This window comes from Nelusetta ayraudi, unplaced genomic scaffold (genome assembly GCF_046127955.1).
Source record: "Nelusetta ayraudi isolate G7.1 ecotype Tasmania unplaced genomic scaffold, CSIRO-AGI_Nayr_v1 ptg000011l, whole genome shotgun sequence".
NCBI classification, from domain to species: domain Eukaryota; kingdom Metazoa; phylum Chordata; class Actinopteri; order Tetraodontiformes; family Monacanthidae; genus Nelusetta; species Nelusetta ayraudi.
In genome coordinates this window covers 21,869,956-21,885,560 of record NW_027466061.1, presented here as the reverse complement: position 1 = coordinate 21,885,560, position 15,605 = coordinate 21,869,956, and the positions used below count along the sequence as shown (strand labels likewise).

At 41.6% G+C, this 15,605-nt stretch overlaps 1 protein-coding gene across 7 annotated transcripts in view; it reads right to left on the bottom strand.

Annotated features, from left to right (window-relative positions):
* vav3b (vav 3 guanine nucleotide exchange factor b) overlaps nt 1–9,230 on the bottom strand; it is a 49,186-nt gene extending 39,956 nt beyond the window's left edge. For 2 of the 7 annotated variants that reach the window (XR_012926294.1, XR_012926295.1), the window contains exons 1-3: nt 8,720–9,230; nt 5,266–5,382; nt 441–499 (exon numbers count right to left, since the gene is read on the bottom strand). Coding sequence is in view for 5 of the 7 variants with exons in the window: in XM_076021937.1 (XP_075878052.1) it covers nt 441–499; nt 5,266–5,382; nt 8,720–8,923 (380 nt within the window). In the remaining 2 variants the exon portion in view is untranslated. The remainder of the gene's footprint in view (nt 1–440; nt 500–5,265; nt 5,383–8,719) is intronic. The other 5 variants (XM_076021937.1, XM_076021940.1, XM_076021938.1 and 2 more) reach the window with 4 other exon arrangements.
* Between the last annotated feature and the right edge of the window lie 6,375 nt (nt 9,231–15,605).

The window sequence follows — 15,605 nt, the reverse complement described above, 5'->3', positions numbered from 1 at the left end:
AATGGTAATAATGGTTCAGATTGAGGGATTTGAAGATTGAGCTGATACGTGACTCACTTATGGAGCTCTCAGTAATTCAGTGGCAGTGGCTGAAAATGAGTTTATTTGTGCAACGAGAAGTAGAACCTTACTTAACACTAGTTTTTTTATTTCATTTTTATCTGAATGTGCATCACACTTGTTCCATGTTTGAGTGGACTTGATGAAATTATTAGATAATTGGAATGATATATGGTTCCATAGACAAAAAAAAAAACGGTGTTTCTTGTCTCTTTCACTGTTTCAGTCTAATCTCTGGTGTTAGTTTTGCTCTTAGTTGTCGGCATGACAGGTGGCATTCATCAGCTGCAGGAAGAAAACATCTCATAGGGCTAGAAATGACAGTTAGAAGTAGTATGTGTGCATGTGTGTGCTGTGCTTTCTAAGACTGGGCGACTTACTTGAATCCCCCTTGCTGCGCGATCACTGTGTGCGACAGCTTGGACAGAGTGTCCATGACCTAGAAGAGAGAGATGTGTTAGTTCATGGTGCTGCACAGCCTGAACAGGAAATAAACAGAGGCATTGTTATTTTTAAATATAACAATGCCATCTTAGCATCACAGTAAAGTCATCTCTATAAGTATTTTGAAGCATTCACATTGCCAATATTATTGTTGCTGAGTGTTAAAATTCCTCAAAAAAAAGAAAGTTCTGTCAGTCTTCTTCTTCTTCTTCTTCTTCTTCTTCTTCTTCTTCTTCTTCTTCTTCTTCTTCTTCTTCTTCCAGACTTCCCTGGCCCCAGTCACCTCCTCCAGCTCATCCAGCGGGACCCCAAGGCTTCCCAGGCCAGCCAAGAGACATAGTCCCTCCAGCGTGTCCTGGGTTTTCCTCAAGGCCTCCTCACGGTGGGACGTGTCCAGAGCACCTCTCCAGGGAGGCATCCAGGAGGCATCCGAAACAGATGCCCGAGCCACCTCAGCTGGCCCCTCTCGACGTGGAGGAGCAGAGGCTCTACTCCAAGCTCATCCCAGGTGACCAAGCTCCTCACTCATTTGGGCCACTTGTATCCATGATCTTCTTCTTTCAGTCATTGCCCAAAGCCCATGACCATAGGTGAGGGTGGGAACGTAGATCGAACGTAGAACGTAAATCGAGCCTTTCGGCTTGGCTCTTTCTTCACCAGGACAGCTCAGTACAGCCACCTCATCATTGCAGACGCCGCACCAATCAGCCGGTCGAGATACTTGACTCCGAGACCATGACATACTTGAACTCCTCCACCTGAGGCAGGGTCTCTCCACCGACACAGAGAGGGCAAGCCACTTTGCCCTCGACCCCATACTCCTGGAGCGCCTCCCACAAGATGCATCGTGGGACACAGTCTTCTCCAAATCCATAAAGCACATGTGGACCGGTTGGACAAACTCCCATGAACACTCGAGCACCCAGCGGAGAGTGTGGAGCTGGTCCAGTGGTCCGGACGGAACCCCCATTGTTCCCCCTGAATCCAAGGTCCGACCATAGGCCGTATCCTCCTCCCCGGCACCCTGGAGTAGACTTTACTGAGGAGGCTGAGGAGTGTGATCCCTCTGTTAGCCTGATTAAACTACTGTTCGAGTGACTGATCTTCCTTCAAGACTCTTGACAGACTGAGTGAGCACTTTTGAAGCCTCTACTACCTCTGCATCGTGTGGTCTGATCAACCAGAAAGCCATTGAGCTGTGAAGTCACAACTGCTAACAGGTGGCATTTATAGCATTAGTTATACGCCAAGAGGAAGGTATTTAAAAGCATGCTGAAAATGATAAAATTGAATACATTTAATTTAAAAAAAAAACACATTGTAAACAAATAAAATAAAAAATAAAAAAAATTCAAAAATTCAATTCAAATCCTGTTTTGTATTGTCAGGCTTTAATCTAAATGTCAAAATTAGCATGAAGCCACACAGCAAGTGCTTGAGTTCTCAAGAGTGAGCTCAGAAGAAATGGTTTGAAAAAAAAGTTAGTGTGGTAGAGATAGAGGATCCACTTTATCTGCAGTTTATCACCACTTCCTGTATGAAAGAGTGGTTTCATACGCGGCTTCAGCAGAGGCCAGGTGAGACTAGAAAGACTCCTTCTTGCAGTTTAATAAAGCATCGTGCAGCCGGGACCCCCTATGTACATTCAAATATTTTCAAAGCTGTTCTATGTGAAGTAGTGCCTGGTACAATGGGCAGTATCATTTGTTCAAGCGGTAAGAGGAAACACATGATCTTCTGTGTTCTATGTTGTCTGTCACAAAACGGAAAGCTCCTCTCACACTTGTGGTGTCTGACAAGGACAGGCGACGTGTTACAAGACCCCCAAGCTGAGCACAAGTTTAACTACTGCTTGTTTGCATTGCGTCTTCATCAACAGAAACAAAATGCGAGTTCGCATCAAATTTCACCAACAAAGTGGTTGGTTTTTAGATCAGGCACAAATATGTCAGGATCTGAACAAGCTGTCTCTCTATTTATGCCTAACTGGCAGGCCTCCTGTTTTCTTTCATGATTATTTTTTTTCATTATTATTTTATCTTACTTTTTACAAAGGATAATATAATTTTATTTAAACTACAATTTTTATATGTGCCAAAACTGAAGGAGAAGAAAATTCATCAAATCATCGACTCAATACAATGAAGAAGAAAATTTGGGTAACACTCGTGGTTACGTGCCGTAGTGTCGGGTGTGTGTATGTGTGCGTGTGTCACAGGTGTTCCGGGATGGTGCCACACGGCTGATGCCAATCAGCAATCGGTGCAAGGGGGATAAAGGTGGGAGACACCAGGCTGCTCGGTGTCAGTGGTCAGGATTAGAAGGACAGACCTGTGTGCTGAGAGAGTGGTGACGCCACCTTTTCATTCTGCAGTTTTTATTTAGTCTATATTGGCTTTTGTTTAGTTTCCCAATCAAGTGTTTGGCCTACCTTGTGTAGTGACTTTGTATGTGTGGTTGGGGGGGGTTCTATGTCAGCAGTAACCTTGGTTTTAAGCACCATTGTTTGGTTTCGTTGCTCCTTTTGAGTGGACCGTTTTCAGTTCAGGGGTTTAACCTTTTTTCAGTTGTTGGAGTGTTTTTATTTTTTCACCTCGATGGGAGTAACAATCATGTTCACTGCACAACCAATTAACGACCGTGATGATAGTATAGATTATTGTTGAAAGTATAACGAAGACTGGGGTCAAAATTAGCCAATTTTCCCCCTTCTTGATGAAAACTGTGCTCTGTAAAGGAAAAATAACCTTCAACACTGCATTAGAATTATCACATTTTCAGAAGCACAGAGCAAAATACTAAACACTACAGACGCGTCTAATTTTATGTGCACCTGCGCCTACCAGTCATCTCGCTAAAGGAAAGTGAAACGCTATCAATTAAAAGTCGGCCAGTTTTAAACTTCAAGTTTTTGACTTTTGAATACTCTGCTGCTGATGTCAAGTGAGCACGAGCCTAGTATAGTAAACTCTGGGATGGAATGTAGGTTAGAGAGCTCTGGTTAGACATTCAATGGACTAATTCTCAGTCTGTGGGTCAGAGTTGGAACAATTTAGCCCAAATAGATTAGACTGCGAATTGCTGATGTTTGCTTTTGGATAAAATAAGGAAGAGCATTTCTTGTCAAGCTGTACAACCACCACTGGGTTTAGTCCAACCCAATCACCATAACGTGATTGAACTGAAGGGTGGGGGTCAGGGCTGGGGCTGAAATGGTGTGTGTGTGTGTGTGTGTGTGTGTGTGTGTGTGTGTGTGTGTGTGTGTGTGTGCGCGTGGGGGTGTGCAGGGGCAGGGAAATCTTCCCCCTCTGGAAGCTTGTAAACGGACAAACCTTGAACACGGCAGAGATTATGCAACTTGGATGTGCTGTACATATTTGCAGAGAGCACCTCCCCTTCGGGATTACCAGCAGCCAGATTAACCACAAGCTTCTTTGGAGCACAACGTGCTCAACTGAAAGAGAAGAAGTCTGTGTGGCAAACAGCATTAAAGCCCCTCATGCGCTCCCCGAGGCACTTGCAAAGGGAACTAAAGTCCACTTTTTGTTTTCTGGCGGGAGCCAAGTGAAAAGTCTTAATCAGGTGTAGCACACCCAACCAAACAACAGAACTTTGACTGCTCACCAGAAGAGGTCTCACCACCAGATACCTGGTAACGCGGTTCATAAGTGTATGCGTGCGTGTGTGCCAAGCCGAGAGCCATACTCCCTGTAACGTTTTTATGATATTTAGATTTATTCAATACGCAGACTACTTCAAGGCTGGAACTGTTTTCCTTCAGAGATGCTATTCTGCAGATCCTGGCTGAAACCAGTGGTTATTTAAGCCGCTTGTCTTGGTCTATGGTCTCCAACCAGTCTGCCCATCCTGATGTGACCTTATTGATTATCTAACTTTTTTACATTTTACACCAAACTTATAGCTGGTGTAGAAAGGTGTGTGATCAAGTGTGACAAGAAAAAACAGGGATTGACATTAACATTGACATGCACAGCATACTCCCATCAAGGGCCATGATGCTTCAAATAAAATGCCTGCTGGTACAGAAACCACATGAATATGCATGTTTCCGGGATAAATCATCAGAATTCTGAATATACAGTGTATATACAATAATATATATATATATATATATATATATATATATATATATATATATATATATATATGTATATATATATATATGTATGTATATATATATATATATATATACATATATATGTATGTATATATATGTATATATATGTGTATATATTGATATATATATACATATGAGTGTGTATATATATATGTATGTATATATATATATATATATATATATATATATGTATATATATCTATATATATATATATCAATAGATAGCCTTGAGAGCCTCGAAGGCAAAGTTACCGAATGCATTGAAACGTGCATGGGGGAAAAGTGCTTTATTCTGCAGTTAAACCAGTGCCTGGAAGGAGAGCACTAGAAACCCACTGACCTGGTAACACTGTGGACACACACGCGCACTGAAGCAAACTCTCACAGCAAAAAAATAATAATAAAAAAATTAAAAAGTCCAGACCAAACACGCATACGCTCACAGACACATTTTTTTCTATCTCTATTATTATATAAAAAAAATATATAAATAGCATTTTCTAAATAAAAAAAAATATTTTGTTTCATTGTTAAGTGTAATGCTATGTCAGTTTAATGTTTTTTGATTTTTGATTTTAATTTTAAAGTTGATTTCCACAAAGGTGTCAAGCGGGGAAATTTACCTTGCCAAAGTCTCGCACATCAAACAGGTCGAAGGCGTCAAACAGGTCACTCTTCTTCATGGCAAACACCGTGTTGCATGACGTCAGAAATGTGCGGATGTTCTTCAAGCACAGGAACTACAAAGTTGGGGGTTGAAAAAGATAAAATATTGAAAAAGTGAACTCAAACAATATACATCTAACATTTTTTGTTTATGTCTGGGACAAACAGGGGTGTCTCATTTCCAAATTACAGGTAAACTTGTTTGCAATAAGGCAGAGTTTTTTATTTTTTTTGCACACCCTTGATTTGTGGAAAGACAAAGTGTTGCACTCAGTGCTGTGATTACAGTAACTGCCTCGGCTGTGACGTTGCCTCTGTACAACTGAACAAACCACCTCCACAGTGAACAGTAGTAGCGAGAGCAGATTATTCTGCTTGTTTAATTAGTAATTATGCTCCGCTAACGCAGTTGGTTTAGCAATCGGGTTGATACTCAACAGCCACAAGTGAGGGACACATTGTGTGATTAATGGCAATTAGGAACGCCACTGAAGTGTAGTCACACATCCTGCCAAACGTATAGGCAACATTAATTTGATTGGTACCAGATCAGATGACAGATTAAATGGAGAGAGACATACATCCTATTTTCGGGACTGGCAGAGAAAAAAAATGTAACCACTTGTGGCTTATTAAGGCAAAAAAAAACAAAAAAAACACCTTATACATCTTTTGCAAACCTTAGAGTGATTACAAAACTGTTAAACGTTGACACTTGCAGCCTCGCATGGCAGCTGACTGATTTCAACTCCAGTATCTCACTCATCCATCTTGTATTCCTTCTATAGGGAATGTTTACAGCTGTCATAGTTTCTCAGTATATTCCAAGACCTGTAAGTTTCTTTCACAGAAAAGGTGGTGGGAGGTGTGATAGTGAGAAATTACTAAAAACCACAGGAGACCAGGAAGCAGATGCTATGCGGCGTGATGTGAACGTAGATGCTTCATCGGTACTACATGGTATTTTCACTGACAGAAAAAACTACTCAATAAAAACTTAATAATAAAAATAACAATAAAAATGTTTGTTTTTTCTCTTTTGAATATTATGATTTTTACAAAGCCATATACATTGTGATCACAGAGGGGTATTACAAATTCATTTATTACCATTCTTTTTAAATATACACACAGGAGACGTATATTGTTTTTTGTGTACAATGTGGATACAGAAAATAGATAAGCTGATCATCATTTAACCTTCAAGTTATAACCCCATAACAACTAACATTTATGACATAACATGAGTGGTTAACCATGAAGACTTAGATTTAATATGTTGGCCCCTTTGTTGTCTTTGCTCAAGGAATAATAGAATATACTTTATGAACAGGGGAGTGCCTATTTAGTTTCTTCTTTTCACATTTTTCTGCATTTCTGGCAAACCCAATGTCTAAACAGCATGTGTTCTTGAAAATAGCACCAAATTGGTATTTTCTTTTGAGAACGAAACATTCATCTTTGTGTTTTGATTTTAATAGACAAAGTTCAGCACTGCCTTTGTTATAGTGAATTGAGCATGCAGCAAAGAGAAAATAAAACAAGTGCTACAGCTTGAAAATAAAACACAATTCGTGACCGTCACTTCCTAAGAGGACCTGCACCTCGGAGGTGAGAGTGCAATATAACAAAAGACAGTTTCCTGGTGTTTGGGTCGGCTCAGGGGTCTGACTTTGCTGCAAACCACTCAAAGATTTAAACGGGCATTTTACGAAATGTAAATCCGCAAATGAAACAAACCCCCGCAGACCAAATTTGCAATCTGTGACAACATTCTTGGGAATTTGGAGCCCTGTTATCACACCGACTCATCGCAGAGACGCCCCTAATCACTACACAGCCTGCCCCTGGGACCCCCGTTGTCTACAGAGGAAGTACATGAGCGTAATGACTCTTCAGCAGCAGCAGCTGCAGAAGCTTCGTTGTCATGTTTGCTTTCACAGCTCTGCAACATATGTATTTTGTTCACACTTTCACTTAAAGTGTAGTTCCATTTAAAATGACAGTGAAGGGAAATTTTATCCTCCCCTCGCGCAAACAAACTGTAGTCATTTCCTGAAGAACTGTTGAAGATATTCAATAGTTCAGGAGTTGTATGCTTCCTTTGCACCTTGTCCATCACAAGAGGAGATGGGTGGTGGTTTTTTTTGGTCACACCTGAAAAAAATCAGGTCCTTCAAGGAGCAAGTTCCATAGCATGCTGCAATCTTATGCTGCGGTCCATTACGCTTATCCCCTCATTCCAATTTCCATGACCGTAGGTCAGCAGGGCACAAAGGAAGGGCATTTTAAAAAGTGAAGCCCACTGACACATATGCCATCCCCAGCCGTGCTCTCGTGGCCTACAGCTCCAGGCAGTGGACGTGCATTGTTCGGCCCCTCTTGCATTAGGTTGGCTTTCAATGCCCATCAAGGACAGAACAACAGAACCCGACGAGTGGCAGCGCACTGACAGGGCAGGACATGTATGCTTCACTTTAGTTTATAGGGCAGAGCGCTACGTGCCTGGATCAGACAATTGGCTCTTTAGTAATGCAGAGGCCAAGATTTCTCGAGTAGAGGAGGAGGAGACGTCGATGGGATGATGCGATTAAAAACTTGCCAGCGACGTATCAGCGACTAAACCACACATCTATTTCAATGCCTTGAGGGTAGTTTATCCACGCTCTGACGGCAGGTTTCTCATTATAGGCTGATGAAAACCAAATAAAAACTTAAACACTGAAATGAATGACATAAGTGGGTTCAAGTCACGTATACAGGAAGTCGTGTTCCTATATCAACATCATCACAAATAGAGGCCTCACCAATTTTGCTTTAGTGCCAAGCAAAATATATCTGCCTTTGTCCTTATCTTATTTTTTGTGACTTTAATTGTTTGTTGTTGTGTTTAAATGTGTTTTTTAAAGAAACTTGTCCTTCGAAACTTTTCACCAACTGAGCATGGTCCGCATTGTGAAAATTAGTGGACAGACGTTTATACAACACATAGCCTTAAGTCACGAGCAAAGGATGGAGTCTTTGCAGACATAGTAAAAGTTGCCTGGGTGGATCAAAGTCAGGATTTTATCAGGTCTCTCCAGTGGCATGGGAAGGGGAGAATTATGGGTAAAGAGAGGTCAGTCTCTGACCATTCCTCTGGGCTTCACCTTCATGAGTCCACAGTCATTTAAAGTTTAATATTATGTTAAAAACAAGGGAGGACAGAGTTGATTTTCTAAGAGCTCGTTACTAACAATACAGAATAGCCGCACGCATGTGGCAGCCACACCACCCCGGTGTCCAGGAAAAATGACATTTGCACTTGAATAAATCATCTTGCCCTCTGCTGACATGCCCGGGGTTCCGCAGAGCTCACTTCAAACTCTCGTTCTTTTCCTGAACTTTGCGCCCGGAGAGAGTCTCGTCTACCTGTGACATCTGGGGCCGCAGGTTGATCTCCTTCAGGTTGATGGTGTTAGGTCTCAGGTTGTTGAGCAGCTGGCACAGCAGCACTCCGTCCCGCAGGGTCTGGGCCAGGTCGAACACCTGCGCGGCGTCCGCTGTGACCCGGTGGTTCTGCGGCAGCACGTTGCAGCCGATCAGCCATGCCGCACACTGCCGCCAGTCCTCCATGGTGTTGGGGGCGAACGAAAAGAAAGAAACGCACGAAAGAGAATGGCGACACCGCCTGCCTGCCTGCTTGCTCTCTAATTCAAGTCTGCGATCTACTAGAGCTGTTGCTGCCGTTGCTGGTGTTGCCGCCGCTGCTGCTGCTGCTGCTGCATGATCGCTGCGCCGCGATGTCGTGCGTCGGTGTCCCCGGACTCCAGCATCGCCTCTGGAGGACAGACACCGCTGCTGCAAGCTTATGAGCGCCGCCCTGGAATCCCCTCTGAACCTCCTCTCCCTCCCTCCCTCCTGTCATCCTCTCACTCTCACTCACTGGAAACAACATTTTAGTCATTTTCAGATATTGAGGACCAAGCATGCGAACACCTGGCCAGTTTCATTGTGTTTGTCATCTTCATTTGATTTTTTTTTTTTTTTTTTTAAGTCCCTGAAAAACATGAGGGTTTTGAAGCGAGCACCATGTATGAAACCCCCTCCAACTCTCCGACCACCACCCCCGCCTTGTGCAGTGATTCACAGCTTTTAAAGCCTCCATTTAGATTGCTTGTTGCTTGCACATTCGCACATTCAGAAAATGTGACGCATAATGAAGAAAAAATGTGAATGTGAATATTGGCGCTTTTAAAGCAGCCGAAGAAAAGATGGCAACAAAAAAAAAACTGGCTAGAATAAATTATTATATGTAAGTACAGTGGGGCTCAGACACAAACAATGAATCTTTCTTCAGAGAGAGAATCAGTGGGTTGATTGATTTAACATTACATTATTTTGCTCTCTCTCTCTCTCTCTCTCTCTCTCTCTCTCTCTCTCTCTCTCTCTCTCTCTCAGGCAACAAAAAGTTTCCACAAGTTAAGGGTGATTAGGAGGATATGTAAGGCTCATTGGAGTTTGACTTGATTTACTATTCTTCATATATTATACATTTATCCTTGGAAAGCTTCCTAGAGATGCAGCGTAAGGTTTCCTGTGTTCCACTCAGAACTGTTTAATCCACGTGGAACTGGAGTCAACAGGTGAGTTGAATGCGAGACCTTACTGCAGGGGAATTGACATCTCAGTGCTTCAGCAGATAAATAGAGATGAGTTGGGGAGAGCGACAACTTCCTGTTAACTGCTGATCGTACTTCTTTATCTATTCATCTTGCACTCGTGATACGGGGAGGAAGACAAGGAAGACTTGTTTGACACTGAGCATGCAGGCTTCACTACCTATCAAATTAAACTGCAAACAAAACTTTCTCTATGGTTACAATTAAGCAAAAAGTGATAGGATTGTGAAGAGTTCAATTGTGTGCGCACATTTAATCATTATGCGGCCTTGTTGACAAGGTCTATGTGTTTTACATTCTGATGAACTGCCTGTTAACCTGCATGTTATTCCCTAAAGCAAAAAATAAAAAATAAAATATAAAAGACATAATCATATGCTCAGCTTGTCTGAGTCTACTGGCCCTATCTTCTTATGCAAGTAACTCCTGCATTTACTGAGTGAGCCCCATCATACCATCGTATGTATGTATTGTCACTGCCCGGCTCCTATAGGCCATGACAAAATGGCAGACCAGATGGGTGTGCGAGCATAAACAAGCATTTTTTTTTTTTTAATTATTATTATTCTTGCTAAATTAATCTTAACTAGGGCAACACGGTGGCGCAGTGGTTAGCGCTGCCGCCTCACAGCAAGAAGGTCGTGGGTTCGATTCTGGGCCTGGGACCTTTCTGTGTGGAGTTTGCATGTTCTCCCTGTGTCTGCGTGGGTTCTCTCCGGGTTCTCCGGCTTCCTCCCACACTCCAAAAACATGCTTGTGAGGTCAATTGAACATTCTAAATTGTCCGTAGGTGTGCATGTGAGTGTGAATGGTTGTTTGTCTCGAAGTGGCCCTGCGATGAACTGGCGACTTGTTGCCTTCGCCCTAAGACAGCTGGGAGAGGCTCCAGCAGACCCCTGTGACCCTGAGCTTGGGACTAAGCGGGTATGGAAAATGAATAAATGAATAATCTTAACTAAGGAAACAACGTGGAAGTTACTATCATGCGAGTGTGTGTGCGTGTGTGAGTGTGTGTGCACGCGCGCTAACAAAACAAGATGCCAGCTGCGTCCGTAAGGGGAAGCAGGAGAGAGAGTCATAGGCACACCCCGTGGAACGGAGGGGCCGACACAAAGGGCAGGAGACGAGGTTCAAAGTTTTAACACATAAAAACAAATGGTAAACAGAACAGGTTGAAGAAAACAAAATTAGAGGAGAGACACCCCACTCACATGTGACACACATACAACAAAAGTGAAGTGCAAAAAAAAAAAAAAAAAAAAAAATCCAGGATCACAGCACACAAAGGGACCCACCACCCATGAACCGCCACCACCGTCAGCTCTCAGCAACTACGAAGAGAGGGATAGCACAATTAGTTGGCGCAATTCACTAAAATAAATCCCTTATTTAAAAAAATAAAAAATACAAATTTTCAAACACAATAGAACAACAAGCTATTAATAGTCTATTAAATTGTAAATCAGGATAGCAACTTAACCAAAACTAAACAAAAACAATAAACAAAGGAAGACTGTGTCGCTGGCTAGAGTTATCTCAACAAACAAACATAATAGCAACTCAACAAACAAACATAATCATTTGATTAGCATGAAAGCAAAATAAATGACCTATCAATTGAAAACAATGTGATATACTTAAAATAAACAAAACAACCTGATCCCATATAACTCCCCCCTTCACACAAATTCACTCTAAACCATGCACAATTAATCAATGCGTAAAACCATTCACTCCAGTCTCTCACCAACCAATGTCACAATTGGGTGCAGCGAGGACCGCAGGTGAAGTAGGAAGCGGCGAGTGAAGCAAAGGAGAAGGGTCCAGCTGCAGACTCAGAGGAGGCCTTTTTTAGGCAAGGCTGTTTCAGACCGGAAACTCTCAGAAGCAAAGTGATTTTCAAAATAAAGGTTTATTTATCACGCATAATACTTTGCCACCCGACAAATTGGATGACTGCAAATGCAAACGAAAGGTTCATTCATCACAATTGTGACTTCAAATTAGTTTAAAAAATAGTGACCTTGTAGTTTATTCAAAGTTAAGTAAAGATAACTAAGTACTTTGTTTTTGTAAATTAATTTACTTTTACTTAATGAATGGCCTACTCTGCATTACAACTCAAATAGATTGTTAACAGTTGCAAATCAGGCAATCTGTGGTCAGCATAACAGGTCATTACAGGTAAACTAAGGATTAAATCATATTTGGCCAGATACTATTAAAATATTTGAAAGTTATGAGACACGGCACAGATTTAATATGTCATAAGGTTTGTAACATAATAAAAAATTATTATTACAATAACCCAGCTTCCTATGTAATCTCATGTATCAAATTAATATCATATAAACATGAATCAATGTCACAAGACTCTGAACTAGCATACTGCATAAGGCTTTATCGAAGCTGTTCTACAGTTAAAAAATTTGTATACCAGCCAAGATATAAACCTTGGTACATTAAATGACCCATGTCTAATTCTAAAGAAGGGCAGGGTTCAAAAATAAAACACACAAACTCCTTTTTGCGATCACACTTTATTACACACACACACACACACACACACACACACACACACACACACACACACACACACACACACACAAAGGCAGTTTTGATCTACATTGTAGCCCACATCTGTGAATGGTATACCCTATAACAGAACACTGAATTGTAATAGTATTCAATAATCATTTAGAATTTTAATATACAACATCTGAGGAAATTAAATGCTACAACAAGTCACAGAAGGATTAGTTTGGTACAGTCCAAATGAAAATGATCTCTTTTGTGACTTGCACAAAATGTTGAATGCAAACTTTACTTTCATGTGACACTGCCATATTGAAATGGTCCTCCACATGGTTTTTCACCTTGCACCGGTAAGTGGGTTTGAACAATGAGGACTGGCAGAACGGGCAGTGGTACAGGTCGCATAACGTGGAGCATCTTTGCAACTCTGGCAGAGAGCTCCCTTCTTGTATTGTTATATGCATCTGGAAAATAAGAGAGCCCAATTGGTAAAATCTAACATTTTTAGATGATTCCACAGAATTAAGTAAATTATTTTTTTTAAAGACCGCATTCAAAAAAGATAGGATACTGTGTAATGTTTTTGTCCCAATACTTTTTAAAGCCACTAAAGCTACTGTGAAAATAAGGTTACACATTTAAACTTTAACATTAGCACAATTTAATTTAAATGTAATATTTAATTTAAGCTGATCAATTTGATCATGACATAATGTCACAAAAATATGGAAATATTATATGGAAATATTATATATACTAAATATAATTATTCTAGCTTTATAGTTATAATATAATCAATTAATTATTGATAACAACTGGGCATGCTAAAATATTTCTACTTGAGACTCTTAAAAAAATGATTTGGCAGTATATGCTTTTCGTTCGTTTTGCAGGAATTCCAGCTAGCATAAAGGTAACATTGATGTAAACGGACTGAATACCACCATCTTTATTGTTATCGTAGCATTAACATAACACAACTCCTTATGGCTTTTTGTTCATTTTGCCGTTAAATTATCCCACATTTACATTTACTTTAAACGTTTAAACTCCACATGTGACTTACTTTGATTCGGACTGAATGCTTCTGACGTCACATCCGGCACAAAGGAGCCTTGCCTGAAACAGCCTTGCCTGAAATGGCCTCCTCCGAGTCTGCAGCTGGATACCACGACCTGGGATGCCACGGAGGTTGTATGGGATGGAATCTCCTCAACCCCAGTGGGGAAGCTCAACACTCACCTCACTCAGAGCACCTACCGCTGTACGTGGGTAAAGTAGCACATCTGAGGAACCCTCATTCACAATGGAGATGTGTGCAGTACTGTTCTCAACTTGAAGCCAGCAATCCAGCAGGAAGTCCCTGGTCAGAGGACTCAAAAAGCACCGTAGTGCCCGAATACTGTACAGAACATGTAGCCAGAACCACCCGCATGGTGCCACCAGGGATGCAGCAAGCCTTTTGGTCTCGCACCTTGACCTTACCAGCAGCTTCTGAAGGGGGGGCTTCAGAGGCATGGTGGCATCTCTGCAATGCCTGCATCACAGATTTTGGTGCTTCTGTGAACATGGGCAGATCAAACAGGGCGAGACCATGTTGCCCAAACAGCATCCTGTAGCATTTGATGCTGACGCATGCCCAGTTGAGAAGAAGCAGGCGGATGTAGGGCAAGGCAGAGTATGCTCTGCTTCGCAGTCCCTGGAAAAATGGCCAGGGTGGTGATACTGCCTGCAAATTACTGGACCATGGTAAGGAGGTTGGTTATGCTGCTGACAGGTTTGCAGGAAAAGAGTTTCCGTGAGGCTATTAAGCTGTTCCTGTTGGAACAGCTCACCCTCCTGGGAAGGATTAGCCACCAGTGAGGCACTCTGAACACTATACTGTAAACCCAGCACTGCAACCCCTCTCGCTCCCACCTAACTACCTCTGCCCTTACCTCAAGCAGAGAGGCAGCCGGCTGCTTGTGTACAAGTTGCTGGAGAAGGGACCCATCGATAACAAACCTCATGCTGGCGTCATGAGAAAAAGGCTTCATGTAAGGCAACGTTACAGTCAGAACAACCAACCATACAGCTCCCGCAGAGTAGCAATAATTTTAGCTGGGTCACTCCTCTCCGTGCTAGAGAAATGCTTTATCTCAGTGGTCAAAAAGGAAAAATGCCTGATCAGATGGGGACAGATGGTGAGCTCTGGTACATGCCTGAACCTCCTCAGCCTGACCTACCCCTAAAGATTGGACACCTCCTATCTCAGGGTACTAAGACCAGCCTCTCAGTTACCGGAGTGCTAGGAGTGTAATGTGCCGGGAGGGGCTCAGTGGAAATGGAAGGTGCACCGCTAGTACCAGGTCCGGCTGCAGCCTGCTCCCGCTGCAACATCTCATTCTCCACCCTCAGCTGTGCCACCAAGTCCCTCAATTCTTGCAACTCTCCATCCATTATCCTACTGCTACCAATAAACCCTGGACGCTAGTCTTAGCATGATAAACAGGAAACCCACTGTTGCTTTGCCCAAAAACCCATTGCCTCCACTCACACACAAATCTCAGTCAAGAAAATCGGCAAATCATTATACAACAAAAAAAGACCAAATAACAAAAAAAGAACACACTTCTCCACCTTCACTGTGTATGATCCTGCTGACAACGCCAAGTGTGGCAGTGCGAGGGGCCCGCCATGTATGTATGTATGTATGTATGTATGTATGTATGTATGTATGTATGAATAAATGAATGAGTGTATAATTTATTAGACATTAATTCTGTACTTATCATTTTTTATGTTGTTGTTGTTGTTGTTAAGGTATGTGTGCACATTGTACACTATTTCATGTTTAGTATCATGACACCCTCAAAGCACTGGCAAGAATTCAAACAGCCTTTAATCTATCTTTTTCTTGTCTTGAGCTACATATTGTACATTTAAACAGGCAGAAGGGGAAATGTGACAAACACCCCAATAACTTCTTATTATCAATGAACCTCAATTAACCAAAATTAAACTCCTTTCAAAGTAGGTATAATAATAATAATAATAATAATAATAATAATAATAATAATAATAATAATAATAATAATAATAATAATAATAATAGTAGTAGC